The sequence below is a fragment of the Ursus americanus genome, chromosome 2 (genome assembly GCF_024610735.1).
Source record: "Ursus americanus isolate L20-20 chromosome 2, mUrsAme1.1.p, whole genome shotgun sequence".
NCBI lineage: Eukaryota > Metazoa > Chordata > Mammalia > Carnivora > Ursidae > Ursus > Ursus americanus.
In genome coordinates, this window is record NC_142128.1 from 95,533,587 (window position 1) to 95,551,574 (window position 17,988).

At 34.2% G+C, this 17,988-nt stretch overlaps 1 protein-coding gene across 2 annotated transcripts in view; it reads left to right on the top strand.

Moving 5' to 3' along the window:
- The window catches only part of KIFAP3 (kinesin associated protein 3), a 150,670-nt gene that overhangs the window by 96,827 nt on the left and 35,855 nt on the right, over positions 1–17,988 (top strand). For both annotated transcript variants that reach the window (XM_045797754.2, XM_045797745.2), the window contains exons 16-17: positions 282–380; positions 5,486–5,571. In XM_045797754.2, coding sequence (XP_045653710.1) covers positions 282–380; positions 5,486–5,571 — 185 coding nt within the window. The remainder of the gene's footprint in view (positions 1–281; positions 381–5,485; positions 5,572–17,988) is intronic.

Genomic DNA, 17,988 nt, shown 5'->3' on the forward strand with positions numbered 1-17,988 from the left:
ATTTAACCTATTTAGTTGAACTGTAATCAAAATTACTAAAGCTTCTAAAAATATGTTACAAATTTCCGCACTGATCATCATCATGGAATTTAGAAAAAATACCTAAATAAAGATATAAATCGCATATGCCACCCATGTATTACAAATAATGTAAACTGGTTGTCCTTTACCTGTCTCCTGTCACTCTTACTTTTCTCATTCTCCACTATTCCAGTCAATGTTTTTCAATTTTATATATAACTATAGTATTCTTTCACTTGAAGTGTTCTGCTTCCTTTCAGCTCAACAAGAAGATGATGAATTTGTATGTCAGATAATTTACGTCTTCTACCAGATGGTTTTCCACCAAGCCACGAGAGATGTCATAATCAAGGAAACACGTATCCTTTTACAATAGATAATGACATTTCACATACTCAGAAAAAAAATGCATCTTTAGGTATTTTTTCTAGCATATGTACGAATAATGTAGGAAATATCAAGCTTCAAAATAATTTTAGAAGGCAAGGTATTTTTTATGGAAGCTGTTGGCCCCAAATCAGTATATAGGTAGCATCTTGCAAACAATTCTATTAACTTGTCAGGCTGTGATTCCCAAGAACTTAACAAACACATCAAATTGCCTTCTCTATTAACTTAAATATCAGATGTTCCTCAGACTGTCCTTAGTACTCTTTCAATCTTACCATGTTCACTCTACATGGGAAAATATATCTGTTCCCATGACATCAGCTATCAGCTATATACTAAGTATTTAATATCTTCAAAATCTCTTTCTTGGGTCCCAGGCATTTGTTGCTAACCGCAATCTGGATATCTTCCACCTATCTAAAGAGCATTGTAATCAATGCCACTTAAAAGCTGCAGGACCTTGTATAAGTTACCTAATCTCCCTTGAGCATAAAATCTTTCATCTATAAAATGGCCATAATATTATTAAAATGAAGACCCCCTGCCTTATACAACTCTTGTTAAGTACTGATGAACTTAAAGTGCCTGTAGTTGTTTCCAACAAACAGAGATAGTGATAGTTTATCATTATTACATTCAAAAGGATACTCAGTAATACAAATATCCTTTCCTGAAAAACAGTCTACCTTCTGTATTCATAGTGGCTAATAAAAGTACTATCCACCAGTCTCATAGCTGAACATTTTGTGTCTGCTGTCTCTTTTACTATACATAATTATTCATAATGCAACATCTGCCAAGTTCTAATCATCTAACAGCTACTGTTTTAAGTGTTAGATATATTAAAAAAAAAAAAGTCAGTCCCTGTACTCAAGGAGTTTATGGCCTAATTGAAGAGATGGACAAGTAAATACGAAATATAAAATTATAGTTCAGTGTATTAATGTCATAAAGGTATGTGCATTCAGCACAGGAGAGGATATATAACCAAGTCTGAGGATGTCATGAAATGCTGGCAGTGGAAGTGGTATCTAAACTGAGTGTGTGTGTGTGTGTGTGTGTGTGTGTGTGTGTGTGTGTGTGTGTTATCATGGTGATCTGCTGGTGTACCAAAAAAAAAAAAATCTACTTTTGAATTCCACTGGTAAGGTTCTTCATTACCCATGTGAAAAATCTAAATTTAGCTTGACCTTAATCTATTTTTCCAAAGTTCCCCCTTTAACTCTATAGTACACAGTTTTCTCTTAGCACACCAAAATCAGACCGGACCCATCTTACTGCCTCCTCGTGTGCCTTAACAGCCTCTAATGCATTTGTCTCTTTCTTAAGCTAATGATCTCAGCTCAGCAAAGGCAGATTTATAAGCCATCTTCTCAGTTAAGCCTCCCTCCTTCCCAGTAGGAGTAACATATTTTTACCTTCAATAAAGAACTTTAAATTGTATATTTGTATGCCTGTTTTTACCAAAAGATTTTGAGCTCTTCAAGCTTAAGGACCAGCTTAGTCTTCCTCATCTTTATCCTCAAAAGTTAACAGTACCGGGCATGTGGTTAGTACTTGTTTGGTCAGTGAACACATGTCTCTAAATGGTCAATGCCCTTTTAAAATTAATACCTTGGGAGACTTTTTTTTTTTTTTTTAAATGATCCTGGTCATCGCTCAAAACATTTGGCAGCTCCTTCAGTGTTATATTCAAAGCCAGTGATACATGCTTTAAGTATCATCTTTGGAGGAAATTGCCTTGCTTTTGAGGACAAGATTAATTTCTGGAGCCATATAAAGTCTCCCAAGAGCCAAGTCTGAAGAATAATAAGTCTGTCTGAGAAATATTCTTTTTGATATGGGCTATCAATATGCAAATACTGTTTTGCCTTAACAGCCACATCAGAGAGATCTTCTTTTATCACAAAGAAATATTTTTTAAATGTGGCTTATAAACTGACCCCCTCAGGAAAATAAATTCTAGTACACTCTTTTCAGCAGTGTTAACATCACTTTCCCCAGTGGTGTTCCATGGAACTTTTTTTTTGTATTAATAGTTGCTTAATGAAAAAAGGTTCTGTGATAAATGAGTTGGGAATGCGCTGAATTAAACAGGTTTTCTTGCTATAGGGTCTTCTCGGAAACTTTAATATGCTTTTCTGGGTTGAGCATCTCTGAGCATGAAACACATGTTAGAAAACATTAAAGAGAAAGCATAGCTTTCTTAGGCAACTTCTTTGAAAGACTACCTTTGTTTACATGTCACCATATACGGTTTGAGGACTAAAGAAGAATGAAGTATTTATAGTGCCTATCGAGCACTAGTACATAGTGAATAAGCGTGCATAAGTGAATAAGCATCTCTACCCTGGTCTGTCTGCTTAAAATGTACTCTCAGTACCAAATTATCAAAGGTCACAGTATTAAGACAACTTATGCTTGATTTTTCTTCTCAGTGTAACTTTATTTTTTCCCAAGTTCAATTTTTGTTAAGTCATTGGATCTGAAGTGAGTACTTTTTAAATAGTTATGCTGAAGAATTTAATATGTTGATAGTGGAAGGAATGGGACATAAAAAATATGATTCAGAATTTTACAAAAGCACCAAGGAATAGTGCTTAGATCTGATGCTTTCATCCATGCCTTAAAATTGGGTAAAGATTGCTAGAGTGCTTTTGCCCAATGATTTGGTGTTCAAAATCCAGGACTTTGTTGATATCAGTGACATTTTGTCACATAATTAGAAATTATTAAAATATTTCACCATAATTTTAAGCATTTTATTGTGATTTTTGCTATGACTGATATACTTAAATTTTTAAATAAAGATTTATTGGGCAATAAACAATTTCTTTTTCCCATGTTTTAAATTTAGAGAATTTGATCAACTTTATTTTATTTTTAACAGAATGAAAGAAACTTGATGTTTGAGATGGCTGGTATAGACTTATATTAGGTAAACATATGATTTATATTAAGATGTTTGAAATATTTAAAATAGCTCTCAGCACAGTTGATAGGAATTGAGAATCTAAAATTGAGAACCAGCGCTATTGTAATAATTAATTTTCACAGAATCCCAAAAATTGCAGAATGGGAAAATAAGCCAAATTTGACTTGGTCCTTTTAGAGTCTCCCCGAGAATATATCGTTCTGTATTTTTTTCTATATTTTAAATACGTCCTTTGTTTGCCCCCAAGAAAAATAGTAAGTAGCACTGATGTGTAGAAGATGTGGACTAATCTCTGTCTTTGCTACTTGCTGTGAAACTTAATAAAAAATTTTTCGGCATTTTAATCAGTGCTACAAAGAATGTCATGTGCTTGTACACATGTGCTAAAGTTTCTTGGTAGAAACCTGTGGCTTCTGTTTCAAATACTACTTTAACCAAGACTGACTGTACTGGAGATTATAAGTTTTTCTTCATTGCCTCTTTTAGATTCATTGAGGTTTCTTGGTTGATTTGAGTTTTTTTTTTATTCTTCCCTTTTCCCCTACTTATTTGTTATATTTATATATTCCATTTCTTTTCTTTTGGGAGTTAAACCCAAATTTCAACATGTATTCTCTCCAATTTTAAAGGACCACATCCCTCTACTTCTAAGACTAATGTCTCCACTCCCATCTTCCATTTTATTTACTATCTAGTATAATAATTTCACCTCATTTTTATAACATTTAAAAATGAATTATTATTTTAGTTATTGCCTTTTAAAAACCAGTGCTTTTTTAAGACTTATAATGTGTTGACCTATTCCCTTGTTTACTCTTTTTTCTTGAATTCCATTTCTCTATTGGTTTTCTTTCATTATTACATTCTCTTATACTGCTAAGTGAATATCTGAATAATAAAATATATCTCTATCTGAAAATAACTAGCATCTTTTCTTTAATAATAATTTAGCAGAATATGGAGTTTTAGAATGCTAGTTATTTTTCTCAGCAGGTGAAAGGTATTTTTCCACTGTCTTCTTGCCTGAATTGATGCCAGTGTGAAGTCTGTAGTCTGCTAATTATTGGTATCTGTCATAATGTCTGGTGACAATTTACTTTTCTTTCCTTTATAAATGACTTTGATCTTTTTGCCAGTAAGACCAGAGGAGTGTTTGTTTTTTATTTAAAGCCAAGTAGCTTTATTAGAATTTGACATGGTATTCATCATCTTTGATTGATTTTTCCAAGTATCAAGTGTGATCTTTCAGTATGTCGTTCTCTTCCCCCTCCCCTCCCAATTTCAGGAAAGTTCTCTTGAATTATAGTTTTTAGTTATTTGTTCTGTTTTATTGCTTTTGTTGTCTCCTTTGGAATTTCTGTTATGTTGGATCTTCTTTGCCTATCTTTACTATTTGTCATTTTCTAATATTTTCTCTTTTTATTTATTTTTAAATTTTACAAATTTTCTTCCTTTTTACCTTCCATTTCTCTTGGAGTTTTATCTGTTGTTTTTGTTTACTCATATATTACTATAAATTTAGTTCTTATATATCTGAAATGATTTTTACTTTTAGTTCTTTTCCGAATTATTTGAGTTTTCCAATTTTGATTTATACTGTTCTTTTACATATATCGTCTTTACTTAAATTCTTTTATTTTCTTTAAATATTAGGTTGCAGCTTCCATTTTTTATGTGAAAATGTCTTATTTTTCTCATAATAACCATATACAAGATATGACTGTGATTCTTTTCTGTTACAATTTTTGTGTGAAATTAATTTTCCTGAACTTTTAGGTGGGCCAGTGTGATCAAGAAAGCTTTACAGCTATGCAGCTCTAGAGCTCCCTCTTCAGTTATTTTCATGATTTTCATGTTTTCAAAAATAGGGTCTTGTACTTTCTGAGATTTACTGGCTTTGTTTTCTTTACCCATTTTTATTTAGTGGGGTTTTTTTTTTCTTTTTTATTTCTGTTATCCCTGTCTTTTAAACAAATGAAATGTTAAATGTCTCTGGTCATCTTTTATTAATGATTCTATTTTAAAATTTGAAGTTAGATATCAAGGCAGCATTTGAATTTAGGGAAATGTGGGATTTTCTAATATGCTTGAATAGCCTCAATCCAAATGCAGTTTGTATCTTTAACCACTTTTATTCAGAAGCTCCAGCATATCTCATAGATCTGATGCATGATAAAAATAATGAAATCCGAAAGGTCTGTGATAATACATTAGATATTATAGCGGTAAGTAATTTTTCTTCTAATGCAAAGGGTAATAATGGTCTTCATTTGGGAGAAAAAAAGTCTTTGTACACCTGTTTAGAATTTTGCTTTTCATGTAAATGCAAACTTGTATTTTGGTAAAACTCTGAAAATACAATTTAGAATGATACTAAATTCATGTTTTAAACATAAGACCTTTGACTTTCAACTTTTTAAGTTTAGGCTCCTTCAGGGTTTTTTTTTTACATATTCAGAGTTTTAGATTTAGTCTACATGTCATGTCCGAATCATCTCTTTTGCAGAGAAAATTATTGCATAGGACCAGGAGTTTGATGAGAATTTCTACCAGAACTCAACACAGTCAATTCTGCAATTTGGCCATTAAACTTTTTTAATAAGCCAGTTATTATTTCGGTGATTTGATTTTGGTCATATGCTTATACTTGTTTTGTAAGTTGATTTGGAATGATGAAACCTGTAAAAATAATGTTATTCGTGACTGTAGAACTTTTTATTTTTTAAATATTATATTTATTTACTTGAGAGAGAGAGAGAAAGTGAGCACATGAGTTGGGTGGGGAGAAGGGCAGAGGGAGAGGGAGAAGCAGACTCCCTTCTGAGCAGGGAGCCCGATGTGGGGCTCAATCCCAAGACCCTGAGATCATGGCAGACACTTAACTGACTGAGCCACCCAGGCACTCTCTGTAGAACTTTTTAAAGGATATATAACGGAAGGAATATAATCAGAAGGATAATCTGAGTCCTGGATTAGAAACTTGCTCTCTGTGTACACTTTTCTTCAGAAATCATGCTCATGCTCATGCCCACCACGGTCTTCTGCCTAGACTTGGGCTTGAACCTGGATTGTGCCATAAACTCGATTACTTTAAATGTTTTTTTCACCTATGACATATACTGCTGCACATAACTTGCTTCCTTCTTTGGACTGGAGTAATACTTTTTATTTTGACTCACCCTGTAAAAAGCTTCTTGAATATAGCCTATTCAGTAGTTTTCAAAGTTTAACTTAAGCTTTTTAAAGGATCAGAATAACATTTTAAGGAATCAGTTAACAACTTTATTAGAAATCCTCTAAGTTGGCATTTGTACTAGTGATTTCATTATGAAATCAGACAATCACTATCAGGTATCTTCTTGTCAGTTGCCTGCATTTTATTTTAGAAATTGATCTTATTTGATATCATCTGCTTTTTGGATTTCACGGAGTATATCATTACTGGTTTAAACATTTTTTTTCCTTAGAGAGCACATGTGTAAGGTGGGGGAGGGACACGGGGGGAGAGAGAGAGTGAGAATCTTAAGCAGGCTCCACACCCAGTGCAGAGCCCAGTGCAGGGCTCGATCTCACAACCCTAAGACCATAACCTGAGCCAAAATCAAGAGTCGGACACAACCGACTGAGCCACCCAGGTGTCCCTATCATTACTGGTTTAAAACTAAATGAGTACATTGGCATTTTAGCTTTGATCTCTAAATTAAAATAAGGAAATTTTACATATCCTTGCTCCAGTCAGATGTGTCATGCATTTAGGCGCCTGTTCACAGGGCTTATAAATAGAGAATATTTATTACTCCTAGAGAATAATTTCATGGCTTATATATTATTTTCTTTTTTTAAAAGATTTATTTATTTATTTTAGAGAGAGAGAAAGCATGGGGGAGGGGCCGAGGGAGAGAATCCCAGGCAGACTCCCTGCTGAGCATGGAGCCTGACCCATGGCTCAATCCCAGGGCCCTAAGATCACAACCTGAGCTGAAATCAAGAGTGGGACACTTACCTGACTGAGCCAGCCAGGTGCCCCTCATATATTATTTTCTAGTAGATCACTAATGTCAGTGTTGTAAATAAAGTATATAATAAAAATAAAAAGTATAAGAATAAAAAAATCTTTTTAAAGTTCTATTTGTGATTATCTTACCTTAAGTAATGACAAAAAGAAAAAAAGATGTCAGTTTGTTATGGATTGCCTTTAGCATACTTTTAAAATTACCTTCTTGTTTGAGAAAAGGTAGATGGAAGACAATAATGTTTAGATTTACATATTAGGCATGTTTGGTTTAGAATGTAAATTAGCAATAGCTCCAAAATGCCAGCTCAGTCTTATTAAAAAATATTTAGTGTAAAATATGAATATAAGATAAAAAATTTTACTCCCAATTATTTTTAAACTCTGGGCTAAAGTCTCTCATCTTAAACAGGAATTTTCCCCACCCTGTGTCTACCTGTTTTTTCTAGATGGCTGTCCTAGGCTTGCTCGCTCTCTCTAGAACCGATGTTTTGAAAAAATTGTCTACATATTACTTCCTTCACGTCTTCATTTTCCCTCTTCCTCCTTTCAACCAATTCTGGCTTCTGCCTCCATTATTGCACTGATATGTTTCTCACTAGTCACCCTGGCCTCCATTTTTCTAAATCCAATGAGCATTTTTAATCTTCATTTTACTTTGTTGATTTTACTGTCCTTAAAGGAATTTATAAATCCTGATCAGAGCTAAAATGTAAACAAAGAAAATTATTTAGGTAATTATTTTTGCAAAGAACCTTGTTGATAAGGTCTTCAAAGAAAAATAATCAGCAAAATGAAACTGGTGATATATCAGCTAGCTATATACGTACGGCTCCCTAAGATGCTACCTGATCATTTGACTTAGTATAAAAAAAATTTGAACAAGTAATCTGAAGGTTCACCTAGTCTCTCTCTGACTCTCCACATGAGATTTAACAAAGTAAGTACTTGATATGATGCTAAGTTATTTTGGATTGTTTCATTTCACATATTGGAAACCTTTAGTCTGAAAAGATATTTAGAAATAATAAACTTATTAAATAGAATATTTAAAGATATTCATGTGTGAATTATGTGATTTAAAAGTCCCACTGTGCTACCCAACTGAGTCATATTCATAACTAAGTTTATTAGAAGGAAAGAAGTGGTCTACAGCTGATAGAAGGGCTAGAAACATCCCACATTCTGCTGGAAGAATGTTTCTTTACCTTTCTGCTGTTATGCATTTATGAGAGTCAAAGCCCTGGTTCAGTTTCAGCTTGATAGTAAGGAACTGTACCACTGGGAGAGCTTCTTCCCAAAACTTTTTCTCCCCTTCTCAGTTGGATAGGGTTTCTGATCTTATTTTCAACTTTTGGCCTCTCTAACATGGCAACTTGGTCTAATACAACTGATGCTAGTTCTCTCACCTGCTGAATAATCTCAGACAATGTATCACTTTTTGAAGATTCAATTTACAATGACGTTTCTGAGGATTAGAGAGTTATTGTTAGGATTAGAGAAAATATGAAGCATCTACCACATGATGGTCACTCTCTGTTTTGTTCAAACTAGACCAAAATTCAGACCTTGTTGAGGAGTTTCTATGTTGATTACGTATCTGGACCAACATTTTCTTTCTTTGGTATAGTTAATTATCTATGTTATTTTCTGTTCATTTAAATTGTTTAAATGGTATTGGAAGATAATCTGTTCCCTGTCTGGATTTTAACTATGGAAAGTTATTTGGAGTATTATTTTGGCCAGACATACTACTATTTACAGTTTACTTTAAGATTATTCTGCAAAATGGCTGAATTTGTCATTTTAAAACTCCATTTCAGAGCAATTCTAATATGGTAATTAACAGAAAGGTCTTGATTAGGACAGTGTGGTAAACAGGAATCTGCCGTTTATAGTGTAGAAGTGCCTCATCTGTTAAATTGCCCATGTTGTGAATTACCTGTGCAGTGACTTATTTTAATTTGTACTCAATTTATCCACTAAGGCCAAAGTTACACTCCTACCTTGCTAGGCCTCCTTATTTGGGAGAAATTTGAGGAGTGGGCCTTTTAATACATCAGTAAGATGACAGCTTCTCAGGTTCACTTGGACATGACATAGCTGCCAGTCCGGTTCTTTGAGCTCAGACTCTATTACTGATCATGACTCAGGGTGCTATTTGCTTGTCCCGAATCTTTTTCAAGAGTAAAACAAGAGGAAATTGACTTAATTCGAAACAGGAGAAACTTTGATTAGACACAGCAAAGATGATGAAACACTAGAAATAAGCTGTCAAGCGAGAATGTGAAGCCTCTGTCCAGTTAGCATTAGTAATAACTAAATAACCAACTTTCTGAAATAGTTAGAAACCTGCCTGGAATGGGAGTGGATGATCTCTGAAGATTCTTTTTACCTCTGGACTTTGATATCCTAGTATTCTCAGCATGACTATGTACTATAATAATAATAAATTTTTTTAAAAAGCTAATGAGAATATTTGTAGCCTAAGGCAATTTAAGAAAGCAAACTTCTTTTTTACTCAAGACAGTGTGGAATAATAAGAAACATTTAGATACCTTGCAAGTCTTAGGGAAATATGCCTTTTGCAGTAAAGAACTTGTCCCCCAAATTATGGAAATGTTACATTAGTGATGATTTGTTTAATGTACCTGGGCCCAAGCCCTCAATTGGTGAATTGAAACAGATGTGCGGTGGTAGTTCTCCTTGTACCCTGGAGGATTATGTTTGGTGATGCGGTCTCTATGGGCTCATCAGCAAGTTGTCACCTGTCTGACTAGGCCTTACATGTAGCTGTGGGAGACAGGGATTGGAGTAGATGCAGAGAGGAATGGAGAGACAAGGAGAGAGGAGCCTAGCTTCTTAGTCTTCCAAAGGGATATATGGCAGTTGATTGTTGTCTCTTCTCCTCCAAGCCTTGGGAATCCTGAAGGGAAGAACAGAATCCTCTAATCATAGAGAGCTTCTACAACCCAATTAGATTTTTATCCTTCAGTACTTCCTCAATTTTGCATGAAGTATTTGATAACCTCATAAATTCTTCCCCAATTGGTAAACAAATTCCTCCCCTCGCATTACTGGATTGTAAAACATTTAATACATGTTTATTAAGGACATACTGTGTTAAAACACTAAGACACTGGGAATACAAAACTCAACAACACAGAGTCCCTAGAATGTAAACATTTAAATTCTAGATCTAGAGAATACTAGGATACTGTCATCTAGATATGAGCTTGCCTTCCAAGAGCAGTGGTGCTCTGTGGCCCTATCAATAGATGTTCTGTATGAGTGGCACATTGCATCTATCAGGTATTTATGGGGGAAAGGGATGCACCTAGGTTTTCTGGTAGAAGAGTGATGTATGTTGTCTTTCTAACCAGCCACAGGCCCATGCGATCTGATACTAACACAGGTTTGTGTCACAGATTTTGAATGGTGGCCTTTTTTTTTTTAAGTAAGTCTAATTATGATCATGGGCAGATTGTGTATATTTTAATAACCGGGAATTAATATCTAGTTTTAGTATTTTAAACTTGGAAAACAAGGTGCTATCTTTATTCCTGGATAGTCAAAATTATATTTAATCAGACTGGTGTTTTGAAATGAGATAAACCAATGTAGATTTACTATAACCTCTAAGACATCAATTGGTATGATTCCCCACAAAAATTACCAGGCAAGCCTGTGTCCTACAGAAGTTTATTAATCTTACCAACAAAGGAAAGCACTTTAAAAAGATGTCTTGTAACATCTTGGCAAGGGAAGTTACAGAGAAACTTTCTTAGGAGTAGATTGGAGTTAACATTAGAACTCAGATTATTTCGGGACAGGCCTTCAAAAGCAGAGATGGGTGGGGATTGGGTAAAATGGGTAGATGACAGTCAGTTTCAATTGGCTTATAGGTTGGGCACAGGCAGAGAGCAGAGACTTTTAGGTGAATTGCTGACAGAAAACTACTGAGGTGTTCTTTCCAGAGCAGGTGGTGTGTGTTCTTGCTTGTTTTATAGTCTTGGTACCAATTATCATTGCTCAGACTTGTAAGTTAGATTTTTCTCAATTCTATACAATCAGATTGGGTTTAGTGAGATGAGTTTGGTTAGCCCTATTCTGGAGTTCATTTTGATATTGCGTAAACCTGAAAGACAGAAATTTAGGATATTTTTCTAGCTTGTTAGACTATAGAATATATATATGTGTGTATATATATACATATATATATGATATAAATGTGATCATATGTATATGTATTCCTCGCTAGTTTTACTCATGTTGCTTGTTTTTTTTTTAATTGGCAGTAGTTAGATTCTAAAGAACCCAAGCATAGTACAAAAGATAAAAATCAAGCTTTCTTACTTAAATAAATTTCATTTAGTTTTATCTTTAACTTTGTGGCCCTGCTGAACATATTTAAAATGATACTACACAGATGAGCCTCCTCAGCACTTTAAGCAGAGGTTGAAGAGATAATTATATTTGAGGTCTGGTTAGAAAATGTCATAGTCAAGACTGCAGGACAAATCTTGGAATAGTACTATTGAGAAATAGGTAGTATGTGCATAAAAGTCAACAACTCTGTTATGTATGTGTGTTTAATTATGTGTATATCTATATTTACTTATCCTGTACATATCATCGGTGTAAGTATTTTCTAAGATATAAAAAGGCATCTTTTTAACGGCTATTACCTTAACCTTAATGAGCAACTAAATTACTCTAGATCTGCTTTAATTTAGTATGAAGAAGTGTATTAAATAAACCATATTACATTCTCAATTAGGGGGCTGTCACATTAAAGGAGAAAGGAAAATCTGTTTTCCATCAGTTATGTTAGAACACAAAGCAGATCTGTGTAGTTCTATGCTATCCTATAGTGTGTTAATCAGATACAAGGTGTGACGGAAGCCAGTTACAAAGAGTTTTCCTGATAGTGAACAGGCTCTGATAATAGGCCGGTTAAGGCTTCACAATGTTTCTGTGGTTAAGTAGTAAACAAAATGATGTAGGACTTCAAAAAGGATGGCACATTCCATTTAAAATCAAACCATAAGTCTTTCATGACACTTCAGTTTTTATAGAAACTGAGCGCTTAAGATCATGTCAGGAGCTGAGAAGAGAAGAAAATAAAAAACAAAGCATGTGTACCTTTCAAGACAAGACAAACTCAAGTCTCAAAGCAAGGATATCAGGGTACCCTTTTTGTAAAAAGAAACATTTCAAAAATGAAGGAAGAAACAACTATATTCCTGGAGTATTTCCACAATGGCTTGGTAAATTTTGATGGTGTGTCTTGCTGTGGTTGAGCTATGGCGACCCTGAATTCCCAGTTATTTCCTGACAGTAGGGGGGGGGGTTGTTTAAGAGAGAAGGAGAGATTTGGGGGAGAGGGATTAAAGAGAACAGATTTTAACTGATACATGTTGAATTTATTAAATTTTTGACACTGAATATTCTTTTAGAGTTGCTATTTAATTTTTTAAAACGAACTCCTTAGACTGCCAGTATTCTTCGTTTGGGGGGATAATTGTTTCAAAAGCTTTATGAAAAAATGGTATTAATCATAAGTTTTAATTTGTAGAATGTTAAAAATTCAGTAAATCTTAGATTTGTTTCATTTTAGAAATGAAGAATCTGAGACCAAAAGGCACTAAAATACCTGTGAAAGGTTGCTTATTTCTATTAGTATCAGAACTAAACACAGAACCCGGGCCTCCTAATTCCTAATCCAGTGTTCTTTGAATTATACCTTACCATAATATTAATACCTATAAATTCAGACTCTGAGACACACAGAAGCTGCCTTTGCCATGGCTGTTAAACTGTACTCACTGAGGGTAGATGAAGAAGATACTTGAGGCTAGGGCTGCCGAAGTCCTCACCCGTTGGATGAGCTTTTGCTGGTTTTCACTAAAATGGAAGAGAAGGGGGAAAAAAAAAAGTGGAAAGAGGTCAAGGGAGAGAAACACCCATAGAGACCAGGGCTGGGGAAGAGTTACAAATGCAAGATTGTTAACATGTTTTGTTTCGGGAAAGTAGATCTTCATTTTGAGATTGTCTTTCTTACATTTTTAGTCTTAAAATAGTCTTTCTTTTCTAAGACAGTAATAGTAGGTGGCAGTTGATTTACATTAAACATCAGTCACCAAAATTCGTTTTTGAAACTTTCCCAAAATCTAAAACTCTTGGGACCACTGTCCTAGCCTATTAATTTAGTACTAAATAGACTCTCAACAGCCATAAGCTAAAATATTTTATTTTCAGGAAACCTGGAACATAAAAATCAGTGTTTCAGAAAATAAAGATCAAAACCCAGCATTGCATAGTGAAACAGTACTATCTCGTTTGATTTTCACTAATGTTTACTACTAAGGAAAAGGAGAAGTCAATTATTTAAACCAATATTGTGTTCCTCATAACATACTTCATTTCAAAATGCTGTATTTGATAAACACTCAAATACTTGAGGCTGTATTATCATGACCTAGAGCAAACTTTTATGGCACAAGTACAATAGGTTAATAATGTTTCATACTTAGTTTCTAAATCTTAAAAATACGTATTTTAAAATATTTTCTAAAGTTAGCGATTACTATTGGAATTAAGAAAGTCATTGAAAACTGATAGGCTGCATATAGTATTATGATTCTAGCTAGATAAAGGTATGGGTATTTTTCTATAATTTCAGCTTTCAATAATGAAATAGTTTTACGGTTGTAGATATTTTCAAAAAGTCTTATTATAACTGCTTGAGACTCTAAGGCCTTGATACTGGTTGGTCAAGGTTTTTTGCCATTTTCTTTGCTATGATCTATAACAAGCCACACATACTTATTAAATCTTAAGGTTACCTCCCATGAAAACTCCTCTTGTCATTGTAGTGGATTCACCATAGTAGGAATCTGTAATCTTAGGATCATCGGCAAAATATAATTTTGTATATCCTGAATGATTACACAGCTTGGTATAGAAAAACATATCTTGTCTACTATTTCCTGAAGGAGAAAGTGTTGTTTTCTGAAGAGCTAAGCAGGCACCATAGTGTTTTCACTGGGATCCTGTAAACAATAATGCACATCAATCATTATGTTAGTCATAGAAAATTAAAACTATAGTCTTATAGCACAAAAATACTTAGAAATTAGAATTTTTTTAAATGGCAGTACAGTCTGCATCATTGCTACTATACGTTTTGGCCTTATAATGTTAAGATATGTTAAGATATAGTGTTGGTTCTATGAATTTATTCAGTCATAAACTGATCCCCCAAAAAATGGCAAAAACTTTAAGGGAATTCAGTTTGCATAAAGGTAATCTAATTACATTTAGTGCTAGGTCTGTGCGAACTCACTGCCTTGGAAAGTTAACTTCCCCAGAACACTAACAAATCAAGCTTTAGTGTCAAAAGTTAGCCACGGATGCTTGTGGATATTTTTGGTTCGTGAGCTTGGACTTCTGTCAGATGGTTAGATAGTCTGTGGATAGATGGTCTCTTTTTAAAAACTAAGCCTTGTGTGTGTAGGCTCATTAATAAGAACATTGCTGTAAGCTTGAAGGGCGATAAGGCCTAAGACTGAAGGGCATTTGTGAAGAAAATAGCATCTTTGTTACACATTTCTACATTTATTACTGTACTTTTGTTATGAGAATAGTAAAATCTTATGAGAAGCATATAAGATAGTAATGCCTAGAATAAGCATGATTTTCTTTGTGCAGAGCATTACTTACTAGGCTAAATACATTTTATGGATATGTGATTTAAGGATTTACTTTTTAAATACTTTAAAGATTTTATTTATTTATTCATTCATTCATTCATTCATTCATTCGGAGAGAGAGAGCACTGGAGTGCACCCCTGCTTGGGCAGGGAGGGGGCAGAAGAGGAGAGAGAGGGAAAGGGAGAGAATCCCAAGCAGACTCTGTGCTGAGCATGAGCCAGACACGGGGGCTTGATCTCACAACCCAGAACTGAAAGGAAGAGTCAGATGCTTAACTGACTGAGCCACCTAGGCACCCCAATTTACTTTTAAAATTATACCTATTTTTATAACATTTCACGCATATTAGTAAGCAGAAAGTTTTATTCTCAGTGGAATAGCAAACCCTGACTTTTATATGTTTTGAGCCCTTGACTGGGTGTTATCTCCTGTTCTTACACTAGGAATCCATATGCTTGAACCTAAATGATAATAGAAAAATCAAGTCGTAGGTCTTTCTATTATCTTCTTAAATACTTCTTCACTCAGATAATCAGGTTAAAATTTGTCTACCATAATAAAAAGTATGTTTCATACCTCTTGCCAAAAGGAACAAGCTGGTATTCACAAAAGAGACAATACCTATCAAATTAGTTCCAGTATTTAATGTAGATTTAATAGGATTTCTGGTATTATAAGGCATATCCTGGATATTACAAGACATATTTTTGTGACCTATAAGTAATTTATCTTTAAGGAAAAAAGGCAATTAGTATGGAGAATTTCTTGCCCCAAATACCATTTACTTTTTGTTTATGCATTAAATTTTTTTATCTTAATGGATAATAAGTTCATCCTTTTCTTCTGTAAGTGTATGTGATCATTCTTAAATTATCTAGCCACTTCTAACATGACAGTAATATATTTGTGCAGCCAGCTTTGCAGCTAACACATACACTGTGCCACATAGAAAACCAAAAAGTATACCTGCAAAGTCATGAATTTTAAAGAGGTTCAAAATTATATTTAGCATTGGGACTAAATTATTTTAAAACTAATCACAGTGCTCATACTGCATAATTAGCACCACTTAGTATTACATCTAGTTTTGGAAACCCAAAGTGAACCACTCAAATCTGTAGCCGATGAAACTATTTGTAACAACATCTCTGTGCTATTATTTTTTTTGACTCCCTCTTTCCCTTACATCCTCCCATGTGCAGCCAGGTCAGAGAGAACATGATTGAGAATACCATGTGTTATAAAATAAACTTACCAGACCAGAAGCTACTTCCTCTCAAATCACTGCTTGGTCAACAATTCAACACATTCATAGAACCTTACAGCTGAAAGTTGACCTTGGAGTTCACATTATATTCTCACTGCTAAAGAATCTATTCTACAGTGACCCTGACAAATATTCATTTGTCCTCTGTTTAATTGCCTTTTCCGCATTGCTAGCCCAAGGTTTACAATGCCGTAATAGCCTCAGCTAGCTGTGTGCACTTAAGTTAATTCAGTGTTCTGGGCCTCGTTTTCTCATTTATAACATGACAATAATTATAGTACTTAATCCAGAGAGCTGTCACTTCAGTTAATTAACAGTAATGGCTAACATTAAGTGTTTTCAATATAGGTTTTCTAAATGCTTTGTACGTATTATCTCATTTTATCAGAACAACTTATATGTAATCAGTAAATGGATGATTGTATAAATTATCATTATATATACCCATTGTAAGCATACCAACAAGATGGGGTTTGAATTTAGCATTTGTTGTTTATATCTAAATTGTCAATTTCAAATATATGTTAAAATTGTAGATGTAACTTGGAGTAAAAAAAAAAAAAAAAAAAAAAAACTCCTTTGGGGCACCAGGCTGGCTCAGTCAGTTAAGTGTCCGAATCTTGGGTTCAGCTCAGGTGGTGATTTCTTGGGTCCTTAGGTCGAGCCCCACCTTGGACTCTGAGTGCTGAGGGGGGAGTCTGCTTGAAAATTCTCTCCCTCTGCCTTTCCCCCCCACTCTCTCGGGCATGCGCGTGCTCTCTCCCTCTCTCTCTGAAATAAATAAATCTTTGGGCACCTGGGTGGCTCAGTCGGTTGAGCGATTGCCTTCAGCTCAGGTTGTGATCGTGGAGTCACAGGATTGAGTCCCCCATCAGGCTCCCTGCTCAGTAGAGAGTCTGCTTCTCCCTCTGACCCTCCCCTCTTTCGTGTTCTCTCTCTCACTCTCGCTTTCTTAAATAAATAAATAAAGTCTTTAAAAATAAGTAAATCTTTAAAATCTAAAAAACAAACTCCTTCAGTGATTTAAATATTGAAATTGTTAATAGTTGGATTAGTAAATATTTATTATTTTTAAAGTAAAATGCAATAATTTTTATAATTGATCTTTTATACAGTTAAATTTTAAATATATCAGGAAATAGATTGAGAACTAATAGGAATGTTAATATTTAACTATTAAAAAAAGAAAGCTTAACAATTTGGCAGCAAAACTGCCATTAGTAGTACCATAGCCAAAAAAAATTGCTGCTCCCCCCTCAGTCAAAAAGGGGCATCTATTATAGTTTTCAAAGATGTACAGAATAGAACACAGAGTCCGACCGCTGACACTGCTAAGAGATTTATGATAATGTGAAACTTCTAAAATTTAACAAGTAGAATTTTAACAAGATAATATATATAATAGTTACATTCTTATAAAATTTTAGACTTATTCTTACATCCCAGAAATTCCTCCTGTGATGACAGTTTTTTACTTTGAGCCTCAACTTTGGATGAAAATTGCTCAGTATTTAACTAAAATGTATATTTGGTCCACCTGTTAATTATCATGATCATCTTGACTATGGGAGGACAGTACTATTGCCTGTCACCTTTCCAACTCCTTTTTAGATAACTATAAACAAAAATGTTACAGATATGACAGAG